This window comes from Rattus norvegicus, chromosome 3 (assembly GCF_036323735.1).
Source record: "Rattus norvegicus strain BN/NHsdMcwi chromosome 3, GRCr8, whole genome shotgun sequence".
Taxonomy (NCBI): domain Eukaryota; kingdom Metazoa; phylum Chordata; class Mammalia; order Rodentia; family Muridae; genus Rattus; species Rattus norvegicus.
In genome coordinates, this window is record NC_086021.1 from 135,765,395 (window position 1) to 135,786,396 (window position 21,002).

Genomic DNA, 21,002 nt, shown 5'->3' on the forward strand with positions numbered 1-21,002 from the left:
AGAGTCATCTCAAAATAAGGTTCCCCTTAGTACCTATGTGGATGGAGAGAGTATAAGACAGAGTAGATGGGCTTGTTTTCATTGGCGTCAGATTAAGAATAAGACCTTCGGAAGCCAGGCAGAATTCCTGGAGCTCCTTGGTCACCAGGCTAGCCCAAGCAGTGATCTCCAAGTGTAGGGACAAAAGGAGATCAGTCACAGGACCGGACACCTGACATCAAAGTCTGGCTGCAACATGTATATACACACTCATGTATGCATGCGCATAGGCACACACAGACATACATGTGTGCATGTACAAATTCCTACACTCAAATTCATACATTCAAAGTCTTTTTTAAAAAAAGATTAAGACCTTCTACACCATCAATAAAAATAGATGTTGCACAAACTCTTGTCTTGCCATGGCAATTCTGGATACGATGTTAGATTTAAAAAAGTACCACCCCATAGGGTACTGTAAATTTAGAAATATTTGCAAGGAACACTCACTTAAACATGAGTTTTAAAGGGCAGCATATTCTAGTCTCCAAAACATTTAGCAAATAACCTTTGAGTTCACATGAGCCACCCACACAAAAACCAAAATGAACTACACAGAAAAAAAAATTGCAAAAGCAACTGTCTGTTGACAACCAGATTTTCTTTCAGCCCTCGAGTTCTGGTCTATAAATAATCTGTGTGTTTCGAGTCTGACCATTGTCTTCAGAGGCCCCTCCTGACATATTCTCAGTTCAGGGTGTCTTAAAACAAATATTAAATGTGTAAATCATGGAAACTATTATGTTTTTAGAGGAGAGCTGTTGGAGATATGTGCTTTTCAGATACCCAAAGTGTCAAAATTAAACATTAAGATGATGTATTCTTTCTGTGGAGCATCTGTTTATCTTTGGTGAGATCTCGAGCTTGATAAATCACCAGAGATAAAAACTTCATTTTTAACTTATCGTAGATCCCCAAATGCCAAGAGGAAAAATAGTGCTGAGCCTTCTCTCTGTGAATTTACCTCTCTCCCTGCTGATGACTTACAGGGGTTTGTTTGCAGAGAAAACACAAGGCCCTGTTGACTGTCGAAATGATGACTTTTGCTCAGAAACCTGAGAACCGAAGGGGAAAAAAGGAAGCATGCGTTGTCAGACTTGATAATTTAACTCGGTTTAATATCTGCTTAAAGTGGCATGGGGTGTTAAAGTGACCACAAGGTAGTTCAGAGCGAGGTCTTAAGAACACTTGAGTTTTTATTTTTCAGTTTGTGTGTGTGGGCGTGTTTCTGTGTCAGTGTGTACCTCGTGTGTGCAGGTGTCTGGAGAGAACTCAGGTGTCAGATCTCTGGAGCTGGTGTTACAGATGGGTGTGAATCATCAGGTATAGATGCTGGGAGCTGAACTTGGGTTGTCTACAGTAGCAGCGAGGACTTTTAACTGACGAGTTCCACCCCTTAAAGTGAAGTTTTTATTACCAGAATTTTACCTTCCTCTGTTGACATTTAAAACCTCTGAACAGGCTTAACAGAGTGGGTATTGAATACTTGACAGGGATATGATTTTTAGATCAATCCAAGTAACTGATGAAGGTATCTCAGAAGATATAGACAGATGGACAGACAGACAGATAGATAATATATATTATTCTCATCTCATACACATGGTTTTGTAGTACATCAAAATCACTCCAACACTCTCTCTTAATTGGCAATCTGTCTAATCAAGAAATCCCCACAGATTTTATATGTACATATGGATATTGTTATATGGATATTCTTCTGAATCCAAGAGGACCACACAAAGAACGTGTGGCAATGGCTCTGTGGGAAAAGGTCCCCTGCTGCAGTGGTGCCCCAGTGGCTCGCCTGGCCCTTATGCCACTGTTCTCCAGCCCTGAGCAGGTTGAGACAAATTTAATTGTGTGCCAACCTACTCTAGGCCATGGGGGCATAGTTGAGTTTTTCCTGATAACTGCCACAAAGAAGCTGTTCTAAGGAGATAGCTTCTGTCCTAGGCCTCAGAGGTTCCTAAAGTTCCCGTAGCCCGTGACCAATGGCAGCTGTGAGCAGGTGACCTCACTTTGCCTTTCTCTCTCCTCTTGCAAGAAGCATGCAAGTCACGATAAGGAACAAAATCAAGGCATTGCCTCCTGCCATGGGAACATCTAAGATAGCCAGATGTCCTAGAGTTTCAAGTTCCCCACCATTTTCTCAGTCCAATAGCTATACAAAGAGCTAGCCTTTAGAGCAAGAAGCTATTCCACCTGAATTAGTGTCAAAGGGTTGCAGTCCATCCTAGGAGGAAAGAAATGGCAGGCCAAGTCTGTCCATGGGGGCATGAGTGTGTGACAGAAGCCACAACAGACCATGAATTGGAGAGTGGATGGGGGAGAGGCAGGACCAGGAATTATCTTCAAACTCATCCCTAATGGTCTGTCTCCACTAACTAGATGCAAATCCAAACACTTCTAGACTCTTCCAAAATAGCACCTAGGGACAAAGCAGCCAAACAGAGGTCTTGAGGAAACATTTCAGATTGAAATCTCTCGACCCATGCAGGGTTTGTCCAGGTCAGGATGGAGCCTCGGGCAGTGCATTGCTCTGCCCAGTTGGTATGCAGGGTTCCCCTGGGGTAACTGCCAGCAGAGCAGTGGTGAAGGGCAGGTGTATGAACCCAGCACTGAGTGTAGCAGCATGAAGGCAATCTAGACAGGTTAGACAGTAAAGGACCATCCATCCTGTCAAAAGAAGAGGACCGGAGTCCAGGGAAGGCAGGGAATTTTGTTATCAACACCTTCAAAAGTGAAATAACGCAGTCAAAACCACAGGTAGGGAAGAAAGTCTATGTGCTTACTTAGATAAAAGCTGCTGCTCACAAAGCAGGCCTTTGATGAGAGGCTGGCTGTGGATACAGAAAAGAGGAAGGTACTTTATAGAAACTGTAACATGCCCGGCACCAGTAAGGCTAATTTAAATACCCATTAAAGCGTGTTCTGTAAGGCATCTTGTGCTTCCCTTAACCATTCTGTTGGAGAAAGTTGGTTAAGGAAAGATGACCAACTGCCTCTGGGAGAGTCCGGGGCTTGCTAACATCTGAGGCCATTATCATGCTCCAACCACACAGTGAATTAATGCTATGGAAATCACATTAATCGCAACCGTGGAAGAGGGTGGTTGAAGGTAGACACCAAAGATACCAAGGTCGTTGGGATTCACTGGAATGGAGTGTGTTTTCTCAGGGTGGCTCATGCAGTGGCTGAACCCAGGACTTTCTGGTGTTTCCTATGGATGCTGGCTGGCTGAGATGGCCTTGTGATCTGCCCAGCTGACTGTGGGAAGTCACGGGCATGGATTTCAGCACTTGTAGTGGGCAAGCAGGGAAGTCTACATGTCTTCAAGCAACCACACCCAACCTGCCATGGGTTTCTGCCATAACCATGAGGTTGTCCTCCATAAGGTGGTGGCTGGCGGAGCTGGCAGTCCCCAGGGAGGCCACTCATCTTTCTGTCTCTTCCCTTCCAGTTGCACTAGAACAGTTCACGCTGGCAGTGAGGCAGTGTCCCAACAGGGAGGACCAGGCTTTGCTAATGAAGGTAGGTTATCAGCTAAATCTTATTTCCTTAAAGCCTCCTAGCATTTTTTTTTGATTGCCTGGAGGAGAGGTCTGTTTTGTTTTGTTTTTTTTCTTTTTTTACAAGAGGGAGTAAATTTATCATCTCTGAATTTTGTGCTCCACGGGGATATGCTTGTCAGTGGCTGGCAGGAGGCGGCTGGTTAATGAGCACAGCCACAGTCTGTGGAACACAGAAGAAGTGACAGGGAAGTGGGTGTCGACGACTAGCAGGGAGCTCCGTGACTCTCAGTGGACCTGGTTGGTTTTATTTAAACTTATCTGACAGCCTTGGTTCTTTCAGCAGATTTATGAGACTTGGCCAAATTCCACGTCTCCGACTACACTTTTTAATTAAGACAAAGGATCCCACACCTTCCCAGTTGGCCCCGTCCTCCCTTTCCGTCACCAGTGGGAATGCCACACCAATCAGACCACTTGTGTCAACTGCTGAGACAGTCAACTCGTGTCTTAGATTCTTTGTCCTTGAATTGAAAACAAACTCCTTTTCGTCTCAGGAGCCACCATTTTATTAGAGAGTGCATTGAGGAGAGCTGAAAAAGGTCAGGCAAATGGTCTGTGTGATCGTAATGAAAACTTTGTCTGAAGGCAAAAAGCAGCTCACAAGTGTAGAGACACACGCACATTTCCACTGATGACTAAGCCTCCTGTTTTCACCTAGAAATGTACACACTGGCCTTGAGCACCAGTGTTTCCATGATGTCATTTCCATCCTTTGCCTTCAGGAAACCATGTATACCAGGAGTTGCATTTCTTTACCTAAATACAGTTTCTTTACCAGGTGTCTTCTGACTTGAGAAATGGGTGGGAAAAAAAATAGGATGTCACTCTAAGGGATTTTCAATTCATTTGCCTAAGGCATGATATTTTTGGTCTGTCTATTTTTTGTTTTGTTTTGGCTTTTTTAACTTTCAATGGTGTCTATTTTATAATAAGGAAGGCCTGCTGATTCCAAGTGTTGGGTTGATCTGGGAAGCCCAGTTCATCGGACTTCAGGGTGTGTGAGACCTGACAGACTCAAGCACATGAGATCTCTTGGTAGTCTGAGGTCTCCCACACTGGTTTTCATTCCCTGCCCCGAGCTCTATTCCTCAGCCTGTCCTTCCAAGTACTGGTTGATTTCCTTTGACCCTGAAGCAGCCCTGGGTCACAGATACTCACAGTTCAAGACAGAACCTTTGTTTTCCTCCTTCAAATTCTGTCTGGCATCTTCTCTTTCTCCTCTCCTCTACACCCCGACCCCTGTTCAGGGGGAAAGACTCCTGGGTTCCACTCCATCCTGCAAGAGAGCCTCACAGAAGCTTATGTGGACATCTCAGAGGCAGTGTGTTTCAGAGAACAGAGCCACTAAGCTCAGGAGCCCACGCCACCCAGCTACTTCTAGTTGCCCTTGTGGTTATATGTCTGAGCCCCTCTCTGGATTTCTTCTGGTCTAAGGCAAGTATGTGAAAACAGAAGCTACCTGAAGGCCCCTCCTCCCGAGCTGCCTTCTGTCGCCTTTCCTGGCTGCACCAGGAGAGAAGGCTCCTTTCGTCCACTGGGTTAGAAACAAACATTTGGACTTGGAGGAAGATGGAGCTTTCCCAAGATGTTCTGGAATGTGTGTACCTCTCAGGATTTTGTGTTTTCCCTGATGTTTCTTCAGACTGTATGACCACAGTAACTGAGAGAGTTGTCTGTGGGAGTTTTTACAGTATCTTTTGAGATATTCGAGCAGGCCTCATCAAAGAAGTTTCACTGAACAAAAATGTGTGCTCTGTTCATATCTACCAAAACTACTTTGTAATTTTTTTTCAAGAGATTGAGGTTTCTTTCATGTCACCTATGAGAGGCCACCATGTGGGCGTGACAGGAATGTGTAGGGTTTTTTGTGGATATGTATAAAAGAGTGTAGGAGAACAGTAGATCATTTTGAACACTCTTAGTCAGCTGACCATTCTGTGTTCACTTTAGTGTATTTGGAGTTTATATGTAGTAAATTTCTTTTGTGTGCATGTGAATGTACATGTGTGTGTGCATGCGTGTGTGTATGTGTGTGTGTGTGTGTAGTTATTTCAACAATGTATTTTGATCATATTCATCTCCTTCCCCCAACTCCTCCAAGACCCATCCCCCTTCCCAGCAGCTGTCAATTGTCAATAGCTCCTTTGCCAGGGATGGGACTTTGTGCCCAACTCCCCTCTCCACACTGGGATTTAGTCTGGGTTTGCACAAGTCTTTTGCATGCTGTCACAACAACTATAGTTCACATGTGCAGCTGTCCTGCTGTGTCCAGAAGATACCGCTTTGTTGCAGTCATCCATTTTCTGGCTCTTATAATCTTACTATCCATTTTCTGGCTCTTATAATCTTACTATAACCTCTGCTACAATGATCTCTCTCAGCCTTGAAAGGAGGCAGTGTATTATAAATGTTCCATTCAGGGCCGAGCATTCCAAAGTCTCTAATTCTCTGCACTTTGGCCAATTGTGGGTCTGTGTTGATCACCATCTGTGGTGAAATAGAAGCTTCTGTTATGAAGGTTGAGGAGTCATTGACCTATATGTTTAAGGATAAGTCACTAGGAGTCAATTTAATACTATGTCCATTTAGAGACTAATAATATAGGATTCCCACCTAGTACCTGTGACCTATGTTTCAACACATGGATCAGAGCTTAAACCCAATGAGGAAGTTGCTGGTTACTTAGATATTCCTGCCACTGTTGCGTGTCTCGCCAAGTTGATCTTCGCTGTAGCTCACAAAATTCACAGCTGGATAACACTGATGACTACTTTTCTCCTCTAATAGTATATATAAAACTTGTCAGAATGATGGAATCTAGCCAGTGAGATGAAGCATCCAGTTAGCACCAGGCTGATTTTTTCATATTCATATTCATAAATGTGGTTGGTATCTCCAGCAATAGGGTCTTACTGCAGCTCCTGGAGTGTGGCCAAGAGCACTGACCTACACTACTTAAGGTCTATGGGGCCTCATGGGCCAACAACTCCAAACAAAAGAAGCAGCTCACCCTTGGCACTGGGTTTTTATTTATTAGGCTATGTATCTAGTAAAGACATTGTCATCCTGTTTTAGATTAATTCTAATATATATTCTTTGAAAGGTCCTTAGAGTCATTTATCCTTCCACATATGCCCTCCTCTACCCTGCTCTCTCTTCTCCCTCCATGATTTAACACTTCCTATTCATTATTCACTTTTATAAATTTCAATTTTTGATTTCTTCTTACAATAATTTCTTGGGATCCAAACAACAACAACAAAAAAAACCTAACATGTACTTGTCAAGGTAGGCCATGACCAAGAAGCTGATGTTCCCAGGACAATGCTCATTGACTGCACGTGGAATGTACTGACCCTTGTTGGGAAACTCGAGTCTTAATTTATGGTAGTGGAGGAGTACATCTTCAACACATGCACAGGGGGCAGGGGTAGGCCAAGTATGACATTCCATTTCCATGCACATTGTTGACTCCTACTGCGTCAAACATTACTGAAACCAGAGGACGGGCGCTTTAGTGGAACCTGTGAAGGTGTTCTATGTATGGACCTCCAAGAAGATAGAAGATATGAGCAGAGAGAGGCATAGAGTACATTGAACTCAGATAGCCCTGGAAGATCGGAAGTGGCAGAACTCAAGATGGTAGAAGCCAAAGCCTTCGTCTAGATCAGAATGAGCAAAAGTTGTCAGAAGGTGTGGCTTCTGGAGCCTTTGGCATCTCCCTAATGCAACCACCAGGGCAATAGGACCGACAGAGAAGCCCTGCTTCTAATGCCTCCTCCTCCCCAGCACCTTAAGAGCCCATACAGGAAGCCAGGCGTTGATGGAGTCACAAGACACGCTACAGTCTCACACCTCACACCGCCATGAATGCCGCCATGTTTTCCCAACCACAAGGAACTGAAACCTCTGGAAATCACAAGGCATAAGCCTTCTCTCTCTTAAATTGTTTCTGTGGGGTATTTCAGTCACAGCTTTGTATAAGTAACTAATACCCTCTCTCAATCAAATAGCCCTCCCTTGCCTCTCCAGCTTCTTTCTCAGGGCCTTTGAAGACTCTTCAGTCCCCATTCCCACCAGGTTCATCCTGACACTTTTGAAACTCACATGTCTATGGAGGGAGACAGGCTACTGATGGTCACTGTCCGGATAACACTGCATTTGGGCCATCATATCCCAGTCTGACAGTTACTCCTCCTCACTTTGCTCCTGCAGCTCTTGCTCTTAACTCTTATGCATCTAATAGGCAACATTTGCTTTCTGTTTGGGAAGTCAGGAGCCTCCCTGTGACTAAAATGTCTTAAGGCCTTCACTTTCTAGGCTCCCACGCCTCCCTTTGATAAGGTAGAAAAGTCAGTAGCATGCTCATGGGACAGTGGCTCTACCAGGGAGCTGTCACTGTCCCCAGCTCAGATGACAAGAGCAAGTGTAAGGGACACATGGCTTATGCCACCCCTGAAGCAAGACAGTAGAAGCAAGGCACTCCCCAGTCAGTGAGTACCTAGAATAAAGCCTCCAGCTTGGACCTGGCTCAGTTTCCCTACCTAAGGCTAGGACACCTTGTGAGGGTGAAGGATAGACCTTTCCGTAGATAGAACCTTACATCGCTGCACATGGCCCATAGGGAACAGTAAAAAGAATGAAACTGTCTGTGAAGATAAGTAAATAAACAAACCAACAGGAAGCCAGCAGCCTTCCACCTCTGCTCCCAAACCGCATATCTTTGGTAGGGCTGCCTGGGAACCAGCAGCCATGGTGTGCTGGCTGGGAGCAGAGCTGTCTTGTGGTGGGATGGTGATGGTGTGTCTTAAGGAGACATGATGAACATCTCTCCTGTTTCCCATCCACCTGGCAGCGTATGCGGGGGCCAAGGCAGATGGTGGACACAGCTGTCAGGTGTGATGCCTGGGCCGTGCAAACCCACAGAGATCACGGTGAGTTTGCAAGGCCAAATGCCCCTGGAGGCTTCTTTAGCACCATACCACCCACAGAGCATTAGTGCTGCCCCAGATACAAAGAGGAACCTGGGCAGATATGAAGAGAGCCTCCCCCTCTCACACGTTCTCCTGCCACTAAGTCTGGTCAGATGCAACTGTTTCTCCGTCTACCTGAGTTTAAGAGAACAGAGATGCTAGAGCCTTTCTTCAAACTAAAAATCTCCTAACAACAGACACAAAACGACCCTTTGGCCTTCCACATTTACCGAGCCAATCTCTTCCAGAAGCAGGCATTTTCTCCTAGCCTGGTGGAGAAAAGGGCTGTGAGGAATAAGGGCTTTTCCCAGGAACACAACGCTTGTGCCTTCGCTTAGAAGGGGCTGTGCTGAGGAGAAAGGAAATTTTCCACCTCACAGCTCCACTGCTCTGCCCCCCTCCCGAAAGTTCAGAAGAGCCCAGCAAGCCGGTTGTCTAGTGTCTCTTAAATTGTCATTGTCACAAAGATTCTTTCTGCTTCACTTCTCTCTAAGCTCCCCATCCCCCACGCTGCCTGACCGGAGAGGAACGTCTGAGCCATTCAGCATCCAGTGTGGGGCACAGAGCTGAGCTCCACACAGGTGCCCTTTGTGTCCCTTTGTGCTTAGAGGAGACCTTTGGTTCCCAAAGGGTACTCACCAAGGCAACTGAGTCTCTGAGCAGAGCTCTCAGTGGGGACTGTCCCGCCCTGACAGGCTTCTGGCAAGCAGCAATTTACGCCTGTCAAGTGGGCGAGGTGGGTTTTTCCCTCTTTCCTGCACTCTAACTGCTCTCTCTTCCTTTTCTCAATGTGTGTAGGAGGTAGCCAGTTTAAGAACCAAACCTAGCAACCAATGGTTAATTGCAAACACCTCTCCTCTGCGCTGGGCCAAATACAATGCCCTTTCTTCTGCAGGTGGCCCTTTTCAGGCCCAAAGACTCCATCCTTAGTCTCTGGTCAGCAAAAGTTTCCCCTTGCCTCTCAAGCCAGGGCCCTTTAGGGGTTGTTGCACAGGCTCCGTGCCCCACCTATGCCCAAGACCACCAGTCAGTCGGTTATCTGGGCTGGTCATGGGATTGAGCCTCCCACACAGGAAGAAATGAGCTCTCATCTGAAGCTTGACTGCCTGTCCAGGATGGAGACTACCGGCCCGTGTTCTGAATCCTGACCATGCCAATGACTGGTGGAGGCCAGCCTTCAGCCACTGTTCTGTTCCCATGATCTTCTTCTTGCAACCAAGGGCCCACAGACAAGAATGCATGAATGACCACAGCAATCCTAGGAAATGTTATGTAACAAAAGTTGACTGGGTTCCTGTTATGTAGCTGTTAAAGTTCTGTGTCTGGCTCCTTTGCAAAATCTCTACTCCATGCTTGTGCACATCAGAAGGGAAATAGATAGCCATGATATAAAACTCACTGTTTTATAAAACATGACTTCCAGAAAGAAATGCTTTTCTCTCCTTCTTGTGTCTCTATGACACTGGAAGGTTCCCCTTCATCACACTGGAGGGCTTCTCACAACTAACTGAGTGTGACAAAATTCTGCAGGGATCTGCTTAAACCACTCCTCCAAATCTCATCCCAGTGTAATTTTAATTCTGGAAATAATCTCTAGTATGGAGAACTGGGCTTTTAGCTTGTAGGACTTTTAAACGCAAGGACTAATGTCGGACTATGGGACCCGGTGACGAGCAGGCAGAAGAGTCATTTCCTTGGTCTTTGGACATATTCGCTACAATCCCACTTCTAAAGCACCTGTGGGAGCCTGTTATACACCAGGCTCTGTGGTGGGCACTGGGGGTACACATGTCAGTAAGACAGCTACTTTTGTATAGACCTCGGTGAATAGAGACATCACTGCATCCAAGTATGCAAACACCCTGGAATACCTCAAGCCCTGAGGAGGGTAGTTGACCACAGGGGAGCACTCAGCTAGACTCCAAGTCAGCATGGATTTAGGGAGGACTCCTCAGAGGAGGAGGCACCGACGCGTGCCTTGGAAGCTGATACACAACAGGGATTCTGACAACGGCTGCCCCAGAAGAGGGAGTCCTGAATATTCTGTTCCGATCTGCGTATTTTCCCACCTGACCCTGAGGTGACTTTACACAGCCTTTAGTGTTCCTTCCTTGGCCAGGAAAAACTGGCTTTCTTGAGTGGATATCAAGACAGGTGTTGTGGGAGAGAATCTAACAAAAGCTGGCATGAATAGTCACCCTAGAATTGTTCTGAGAGTCAAGCCTCTAAGCCAGAAGTCAGGGGAAGAGAGGAAGGGACCTGAGTACTCTGGGGAGAAGGGGAGAAGGGTCTTGTCTTATAACAAGGGGTCTGCTCTGCTGTGGGATTCCACACTCCAACCGACTCCTCACAAAGCTCTCTGCTTTAAGAGAAAGGGGCTGGTGTCATTCTGCCGATGCCGTTGTGTATGAACATCATCAGGCTGACAATGTCCTTTGTCACCCAGGGGACATCTAACCAGCCCCTGTTAGACTGTTAAACGTTTAAATCAATAGCTAAGCAGAAAAGCAGCTAGGTGACAGAAGTCCTCATGTTTGAAAATTCAGCAAGCTGCTCCTCCAAGTGTGGTACACTCAACTCTCTGGGGACCTCCCCGCGCATGCCAGGCGCAGGGCCTGTGATGATTAGGCCTCCTGGTGTACTTCGTCCCCCATTTCCTCTCTACACAGATGTACAGACTAGATTTCCTTTCAGGCTGCAACTCTAGAAGACAGGGCAAGAAGAAGGCGATGACTTGGAACAAAAATATGAGAGGTGTTTGGTGGGAAACACATAGAGAAAGCAGAGAGACACGTTTGGCTCTAAGAGACAAGGTTGTGTATTGGGGGAAGAGAGCCTGGCGGACACTGGCCATCTCACCAGCACTGTGGATCCAGCCTAGAAGACAGTCACACGGCTGTCCTGTGTCTAGAAGAACACAGATTTCCCAGAAGACAGCCAAGGGGACATCAGTGCTACCATTATGGTAAAAAGTCACACTGGGTGGCTGACAAGGCGGTAAACCCCGGCACCCACGGGAGACAGCTCACCACCAGTCACATCTGCACCCTGAGTAATAACAGGAATTGTTTGAGAGCTTCTGCTCTCTACACCGGATGGACTCTTCCTTTTGTCCTTACTAAATTTTAGTTGCTTAAATTTGGTTGGTGTTATAATGTTTAAATTTCCATTAAATTAAAAAAAAAAAAACACCAGGATATCAGCTATAGTACGTGGTGGGAAGGATGAAGGACTAGTTAGATCTCATGCTTTCTTTTTCCAGAATCTAGGCAGGCAGTAAAGAGAAGAAAAAAAGAGGGAGAGAAGGAGGGAGGGAGGGAAGAAGGGAGGGAGGTAGGGAGAAAGGGAGGAACATAGGAAGGAAAGAAAGTGAATTTTTATTTTATTTTAATCTCCACCTCCCATAAGACAAGGCTTCTTTGTATATAGCTCTGGCTGTCTTGGAACTCGCCTGGCCTGGAACACACAGAGATCTGCCTGCTTCTGCCTCCTGAGTGTTGGGATTAAAAGTGCACACCACCACCACCCATCAAAATGGATTATATTTCGACTAAAATATCAGGGGGAAAATAGTACGAATGAAGGCACCAGCTAAGCAACCGCTGTCCCTTCTCAACGTCTCCTGCCATCTTTCCAACTCTGAGAAAGCCTTTCTTCCTTTCTTGTTCCTTCTGGACTGTCAAGGATTGAATGGGATCAAGGTGACTTCTGTATTCTGAAGCCTGTGCCATATGGGAAGGCAGCTAGGAACAGCCCATCCACAGCTGTCTGGTCAATACATTACATTCCAGAAGGGCTTTTTACGGAGCTGAGAGCACTAAATGCTAAGACTGGGAGCAATTACGTGTGCAAGACTGGCTTGCCTTTCCAAGTAGAAGACCCAGCTTATGTAAAAAAAAAAATCAGACTTATTCATGGCTATTATTTCTGTTAAATGTAATAAGTCACTTAAAAATAGACATGGGAAGACAGACAAACTGGGAGCCCCGGGCCCCAGGCGTGGAGTGCACACGTGGAGCCCTCTGCTTTCTCAGGAAGTTTCATATCCCAGAGTTGCTGAAAACGAAGTAGAAAGAAAGGTAACTCAGAAACTGGAAAAGGCTACCATATACTGCCACAGCGGCATAAGGAAGAAGAAAAGGAGGAAGAAAAGGAGGGAGAGGAGGAAGAAGGGAAAGAGAAGGGGGAAGGGGAGAAGGGGGAAGAGGAGGAAGAGGCAAGAGAGGAGGAGAAAGAGAAGAAAGGCCTGCTTACTAAAAGGTCTGAGGTGGAGTCAGTCTATAAAGAGAATGCCTTTGTTTCTGGAAGCCAGCGCAATAAGACAAGACACAAGAATATAAGCTGGAACCTCTTATACAAGAAAGAAGAAAAGCAAACACTGACTTACGTGTGGCAGGCTTGCTTACCTGTTTAAAAAACCCTAGCAGTTGGTCCAAACTGGCAGCCACATGCTACATGTGACCTGGGATAGCTATGAATATACCCAGTGCAGAACAGTAAACTTAGGTTAAATGTATATACACATATATATACATATACATATACATATATATACATATATACACATATATACATATATCACCCTTCTCAGGTATAAACTTTGTAGATGATGATATTGTGTCACAATGTCAAGTGGTTGGACACACCATTAAGGGATCTCAAAACAAGAAACAAGGGGCAAAAGAAGAAAGAAAGAAATTAATTCCTGGAACTTAAATCAGAGTTCACCAAAGTTATAGATATAAGGCCAACATGAAAATATTGATATTATATTTGAAGGCTAGCAATGAACACCTGGACATTGAAGTTCTTTAGATACCATGTACAATATCAACCTTTTTTTTTTTAAAAAAAAAGCCACAGTACCCAGTAATAAATCTACAATGATACGTGTGGGGCTTGAATGTGGGAGAGTGATCTGAAATGCTGAAGAAGCAAATCAAAGCTGACCTACATTATTGGAGAGACTCATCAGCTAGAGGTTTCTACGAAGTAAATGTATAAGTTCTTTTTATCGTGATATTCAGGTTTAAAATCTCTTATCGCTGGGTACAAAATCATCCTGAGATTTTTAGGTAATGAAAAGTACCTAGAGGAACCTAAAAGATCATGAGAAGAAAATGAAGTGGGAGGCATCAGCCAGAACAGTTTCAACTATGGTGATTGGAGTCATCAGAACTCCGCCGCTCGTAGTTTTGTAGGTGCACAAGCATATGGCTCAGTGGTTCATGCCTCGAGGGGAGATGCAGAAATACGTGCACAAACAGGGCCTCCTGGCCTTTTGAACTGGCAACAGCAAACCCAACAGAAGAAAGACAGCCTCTTCAACAGACTGCAGTAATTGGGCACTCATAGAGGAGATAAGGGAGAAGCCAGATATGGTGTAGAACTGGGGATGACAGTAAGTTAAGTCGGGATCACTCTGATTCAGGAAGAAGAGCCTGACTGAGTGGGGCGCTTATCCACAAGTCTCCAGTTTCAATGCATGCAGTAGGGGTGTGATTCCCTGCCACTGTGGGAGTCAGCTTTCTGTGACTGTAACAAATACCCAGACTAAGCAACTTATATAGAAAAAAGGTTAGGGGCTATAGTGGTGCAGGCCTGTCATCCTGAAAGCTGAGGATATAGCTCAGTGGTAATATTCCCAACACCACAAAATGAAAGGGGAGAAAAGAGGTTAAAGCTCTATTTTGGCTCATGGTTTCAAAGGGTTTGGTCTAGGATTAGGTGGCTGCCTGCTTTTGTGTGCCTGGTTTGGGAAGCTGAGTAGTAGAACAAAGCTGTTCTTTTTTTGAGCTAGGATGATAGGACAGACAAAGAGTCTGGCCCCCAGTGCTAGGATGGGCAGAAGAGCCTGGCTCCCAGTATTCTTTCAAGGGTTTGTGCCAATGATCAAAAAATGTACCACTATGCCCTACTTCTTAAAGGTTCCAAGTTGGAGATAAAACCTCTAAGAAACAGGCCTTTGGTGGACATTTAAGACCTAGACTGTCTCAACCAGCCAGCACAGTATGCTATGCAGGAGCCCCTGGGGTGTAGCCTAGCATGCATGGCTAGCTTGCTGAATTTGCTCTACATGATAAAATCTACAAGATGAAGAGTGAGTTTGCCAGAGTATGGCAACCACAGGCCAACTGTGTGACGCCAGGTTGCATGAGAACCATCTTCCTGTCATCCTCACTTGCTGCTTGGACCAGGCAGTGCTCTGGTCTCCCCGATGTGCCTGACTCCTCTCATCTCCCTTTTGTTTGTTGATCTTGTTTCCTGTGCTTTTCATTTTCTGTCATCTGGAGACCAGGATGCATTTGCATCCAGGCCTGTCAGTAAGGCAGAGAGCAGGCTGTTCTGGGGCTGTCCCTGCCTTTTGTCAACTCCTGTGTGTGTTTGATCCACCATGACACCAGCATGTGGCCCGTCCTAAAGAGAAGTCACCTCTATTACAGAACATGGTGCTAAAGACAGAACCAGCCAAAGAGCCACAGGAAACTCTGTCCCCACCTCCCACTCTTAGAACATTAAGATTGCTACTGGGTTGGGTTTTTTAAGTAGAGACACATCTCCAAATAGTTTGGAAGCTTAACTTTAATTATGAACAAGTTCCTCAGATGGTCAAATAAAAGAAGACTAAAATGGACACCACACTGTCTTCCCTGCTTTGGGGTTAAAAATGATTAAGGCCGCCTTACCTGAGCTCACAGCTGAGATCTGGAGGAGACTCAACAGGGAGTTTGAAGGCTCAGAGGTAGGCATTGCTCCAGTCCAGCCCAATTTAAGTCACTTTTCTGATGTAAGGGATGCCCTTAGAAATCGCGAAGCTGGTGTTTTCTCGCTAATGCTGACAGAAATTCCTTAAACTGGAAGATTGCACCATCGCCCATCAATTTTACAAGGCGATAACGGGGATCCCAAGCGGCTAAAGGCTGAGGCCGGAGGCAGACCACTTCATCACAGTGAGAGAACTGGGTTGCTGCTGGAGGAAGCTGCTCTGTACTCACGCTGCTCTTCCCCTGTGTTAATAAGCTTTGTTCATCTTCCCTGACACCACAGGCCAACTCCACCCGTTTGCTTCATCTCTCAGCTTATTATGCAGCTCGGGCTCTGTCTGCAGGCCACCAGCTTGTCATAAATTGCAGGCAGCCCCCTTAGTTCTTCTGCTGTGGGTCCCAGTGGGCCCAGGCTCCTGGGAACCAAGACTCTCCAAACTCATTGGTTTCCAAAATGCACATGGTGCCCAGATACTGGCCTGGGCACAGTGGGGCACTCCAAGATGCCTGAGCATGTTGATCATGTTGTGATCAAGGAGTGAATCACATGACTGGATAATTACACCAGCAGGCGCACTGTGTAACGGAGGGGAAAAACATATAGTTGTGAGAATCCAAGAGGCAAGAAGCCACGTTAATGGAGGGGGTCCTTGAACAAGATTTAAGATACAGAGACCTTCTGATACTGTGGCCGTTTCAGCTTGGAGTTTGCCATTTCAAAAAAGAGGCTGTATAATACACATTCATTCCACATTGTCGAGCAATGTGGTATGGTTTGAGAAGCCCTACGGACTCTAACACACTCAAGACAGAGCAAACAGGAGATGCGGCTATGGCTGGCATGAGGGTTTCACCGTCAGCTGCTTCTGTAAGAGGGAGGACACTACAGATGATGATACGCAGTCTCGTCAGTGTTCAGATCAGGCCACACTCAGTGCACATCCATTACTATCAAGCATCATGTATTGTTAAGTTCTTCAACACTTGGTAGCACCACAGGCGTGTTCACAATGTCACTGCAAACGGGAGAGATGCTTTGCAGTGTCAGGATGTCTGCATCTCTGAGGGGAAGCTGTCAATCACTGTGATCTTTTGTTTTGTCTTGAGACAAAGTTTCACTGAAAAGCCCTACTGGCTTGGAACTTGCTAGACAGCTCAGGTGGAATAGAGCTAATGGTGATCCTCCTGCCTCAGCTCCGTCACTTCTAGTCTACTCTTACAGGCTTATGAGTGACCTATCTATTGTAGACTGAAATGTAGATTTGGAGCTAAATTTTTTAAAACATGTATTTTTAAGTTACCATGAAGCCTGATGATTTTGTTCAGGAATTTATAGAACTGAATTTTACACACATAGATTTGTGTATTAGGAATGGTTAAATTCCTAATAATAGTCTTCTATGGTGGCTTTATAATTTTTGTTTCTCCCTTTCTAATGCCCCCTGGAAACCAGTGATATAGTGTCTGTAGATAGTCTTGTCTTTTTGAAAATGGAAGTCCGCAGCCCTAAACTTTTTATATTCATGTCTTTCTCTTGCCATGATGACTGTGACAAGTCGTTGTGACGTTCAATGGGTAATTCTTTTTTGTTGCTGAGTCATAGTCTATTGCGTGGGCCTCTAAGTCTTTCTGTTCACCCATTAAAAAATGTTTGGTTGCTGTAAATATTCCTGTGTGGGCTGTTATATAAATATAGGCCTTTAATTCTCTAAGATAATATAGCTTTTTCCAACTCTGGTACATCATTAAATCGTAAATATCTCCCAAATGTTAAAAGTTTAATGCTTACATTGGCAGTGTAAGAGATGAAAACCTTTGAGAGATTTTGGATTATTATGAGCATGTCCTGGAAAGGGTACGCGTGACTCTAGTCTCTTCCTTTCTTTTTTATGCCTCAGCATATTTTGCTATACCATATACTCCCTATTAGAGGCCCAAGACTAATATCTCTGGACTCAGGAGTTCAAAACTGTGAGTTCAAATTATCTTTCTGTCCCTGCAGTTGGTAAGATTGGGTATCTGTTACAGTACCAGAGAGCTGTTACACTCACAGTGTATAGATACTCGGCCCATCCAGCCTCAGTGTTTGGAGGGAAGTTTCCCTGCCCGCTGCAAGGTGTTTGGGGGTAACCCCAGCTTCTACCTCAATAGATGTTGATAGAATTTCTCAGTGTCAATGAGTAAAATGACTACATACATTACCAAGTGCAAAACTCACTCATAATTGAGAACCACTTCTCCGAGGTAGGTGCACTGGGGTGACCTGAGAGTTGTAAGAGAAATGAATCCTTTCATCCCCAAGTTGCTTCTGATCATGGCCTTTAACACAAGGATAGAAACCCTGATAATGAAGACAGCAGGGTTCCCTGCTCTTGCATTTCCAGAAGACATCATGTACACTCTGTGTTATTCTTTATTAGATATAGGTGTGATTCACCAACAAGGCCTTCATGCTTCCTGGCTGTTTTCCAAAAACTTTAAAATGATGGATTCAATTTCTTTAATCTTTCTAGTCAAGTATTTCTTCTGATGTGATTCTTGGTAACATACAATATTCTGTAAACTGCTCTATTCTAAGTTGGGAGATTTGCATGACTGAAGCCCACAGTTTCCCATTTTTCTTTTAGTTTCTGTGGGGCAGTGTGGTTTTCTGCTACTTCATGTATGATCTTAATAATGGTGCGTCTATTTTCACATTCTCAAGCCCATTAGGGCAGTGTTAATTATGTTGATTATAATTTAAAATAACAAATGTTGATTTTCATTTATTTATCGCAATTGCTTTTCCATTTTCATTTTTACTGTTGTCATATATATATATTATATATTATATATATATGAGAGAGAGAGAGAGAGAGAGAGAGAGAGAGAGAGAGAGATCCTGTATTTCTCTTCTGTTGGGTTGCATTGGATTTATTTTACCCTTGGTTTTCTAAGGTTCTTGAGGCAGATGCTTTCCTTTGATTTTTCTTCTTTAAGCTAAAAATCTGGTATGAATTTGCCTCTGAGAATGGCTTTCTCTATATCACACAAGGATTTGCATATTTTGTCTTAATTTTCTTCATGACCCTTGAGCTTTATTTTTCTTTTTACAAATTATTAAGAAGAATGCAGTTTAGTCTCCGAGTGTCACAAGACAGTCTTGGTTTCCCATTGTTGTTGGCTGCTTGGTCAGCCCTATGGTAATTACAGGATATACAATGTTTTTAATATCAGAAAAAATCAGACAGTAGAGCAAAGAAAACATCTGGAAATAGAGGAAATTATATCACAAGAAAGGAGTAATAAAAGAAGACACAATAATGTGAATTCGCTTACAGAAAGTTAAAATACACAAGGCAGAGATGGACGGTGGCTCAGTAGGTAAGCAAGCTTGCTCTGCAGACAGGAGGAACTTAGTTGAAAACAACGCCCACATGAAAAGATGGGCCTAGCTATGGGCTTGGCAGGACAGAGACGGGCAGATCATGAGAGCTCACTTGCTATCCTGCCTAAAATAGCAAGCATCTTCTAATTCAGTGAAATACTCTGTCCCATCTTCTCAACGTCCCCTCTGGTCTCCATACCTGTGATATGCATACTGTACAATCAGGTGCAACACACACACACACACACACACACACACACTACACACACACACACACACACACCACCACCACCACCACCACCAGCAATATATAGAAACAAATATATGTATATAATACATTTATATGTACTGTGTATTATTTACTATATGGCATATATATTGTGTACATATGTGGTGCAAAGCCCAGACAGAATTAAAATGATATGCCGTAGTTACATTTTTAATTGTTAAAATTGTTCTTATGATCCAGGGTCTGTCTGTCTTGCTGACTAGTTCACTGCTTGAAGAACAATCTGTTTTATGCCACTGTGGGATGGAATGTTGTGTCTGTGTGAACCAGCTGGCTAATAAGGTGGTTGAATTCTGGGTTCTTGCTGATATTCTGTTCGTCAGTAGTCTCTTGGCTGACATTCACATCTCTAAATGTCTCATTACTAGAAGCCTAATGTTGACACCTCCAGTTACACCTGTGGCCCTGTCTCTTGGTTGTGTCTGAAGCAGTTGTCTTGAATGCCTGTTGTTTCCACCCGCCATGTTCAGCTGCATATCTGTCTACCGCCTCTTCAGGCCTCCTCCTTATCCCCTTGTACTCTTGGGTATTTTCTTTGCTCCCAGGTCTAATTTGGCTGACTTGACAGAGCTGCTGAAGGTCTCTTTGGATTCATTTCGGCATGGGTTATCCCAGTCCATTACCATGGTTTGAGTTGACCTCTGTGGTGTATGAAGTGATTTTATCTAAAGTAGAGTCTTAATTTTGAGAACGCTGGAGAGATGGCTGAGGGTTAAGCATGTGTACCCCTCTTTCAGGGGACCCTAATCAGTTCCCAGCATCCGATTGCTCACAACCACCTGTAACCTCATCATCTCTGGTGGCCTTCTCAAGCACCATGCTCTATGTGCATCAAACAAACACACACACACACACACACACACACACATGCACACGCATACACACACACATGCACACGTAGTTTAATTATTTTAAAACTTTGAAAAATCATTTTGAAAGCCCCTACTTTGATCAGTGTTTATACAAGTCATATGTACTAATGTTTATGTCCATATGTCATCGTTGATGTCTATGCCCACCATTTTATCCTGCTTCTATTTGTTTCTTCCCACAGCTGTTCCCTTGTTTCCCTTTACATATTGCACTCACCTGCTATGGCTGATCCATTCAGACTATCTACCTACCTGCCACTCACTGGCCACGCTAGTCCCTGTGTTCTCAAGACTCTGTCCTCGGGTTCAGTTGTCACGGTCCCTTTTGTGCTTAGCCTTATTGATTCACACGTGTATACCTATGGTTGAGCTCGGAAGCTCACGGTTTTGTGGGTCTGTTTCCCCGAGCCCATCCTACCTGTACTGCTTCCCTGGGACTCCCCTTGCAGCTAGAAAACCATGGCTTAGTTAACTTGCTTCTGCTTACTGCCTTGAGGGACCAGCTTCATGAAGGCTAAAGGAGAGAAAGGTTCAGCTTACCACCAGTTCAGCATACGCTTTGAATTCTGGTCTTCCCCAGTCTGGCTGCAACCTTTTACTATTCAGAATTTTCAGATTGTCTCTCTCTTCATACCTTCCAGGAAACGAGGAAAATCACCCACTCTACTGCCTTGGTTTCTATCCTGTGACAAAACACTTTGACAAAAGTGATTTAAGAGAGAAAAAAAAGACTTATTCTGACTCACAACTCAAGATTACAGTCTGGTCCATTCGGGCCAGGATGTCAAGGCTGCAGGAGCGTAATGCAGCTGGTCAAATTCCATCCACAACCAAGAAGCAGACGGCAATAGAGGCATATTAATGCTCAGCTTCCTTTCGCTACATAAACAATCCAGATGCCAGCCAGGGAATGGTTTCACCCACAGTGAACAGGTCTTCCCACCTCACTTAACAAAATCAAAAAAAAAAAAAAAAACCTCTCCAAGCCTGAGCAGAGACTTGTCTCCCAGGGATCCTAGATTCTGTGAAGTCAACAGCTCTCATTAACCATTAGGGTCATCCTACTCCAAACAAAACCCATGTTTTTAGAAAAAGTTACCTCGTTTCTTTCATTAAGCTC

The 21,002-nt window shown here is 44.6% G+C and overlaps 1 protein-coding gene across 2 annotated transcripts in view; it reads left to right on the top strand.

Annotated features, from left to right (window-relative positions):
* The window catches only part of Acoxl (acyl-CoA oxidase-like), a 305,952-nt gene that overhangs the window by 251,055 nt on the left and 33,895 nt on the right, over positions 1 to 21,002 (top strand). For both annotated transcript variants that reach the window (NM_001106508.2, NM_001415677.1), the window contains one exon: positions 3,506 to 3,576. In NM_001106508.2, the coding sequence (NP_001099978.1) occupies positions 3,506 to 3,576 (71 nt within the window). The remainder of the gene's footprint in view (positions 1 to 3,505; positions 3,577 to 21,002) is intronic.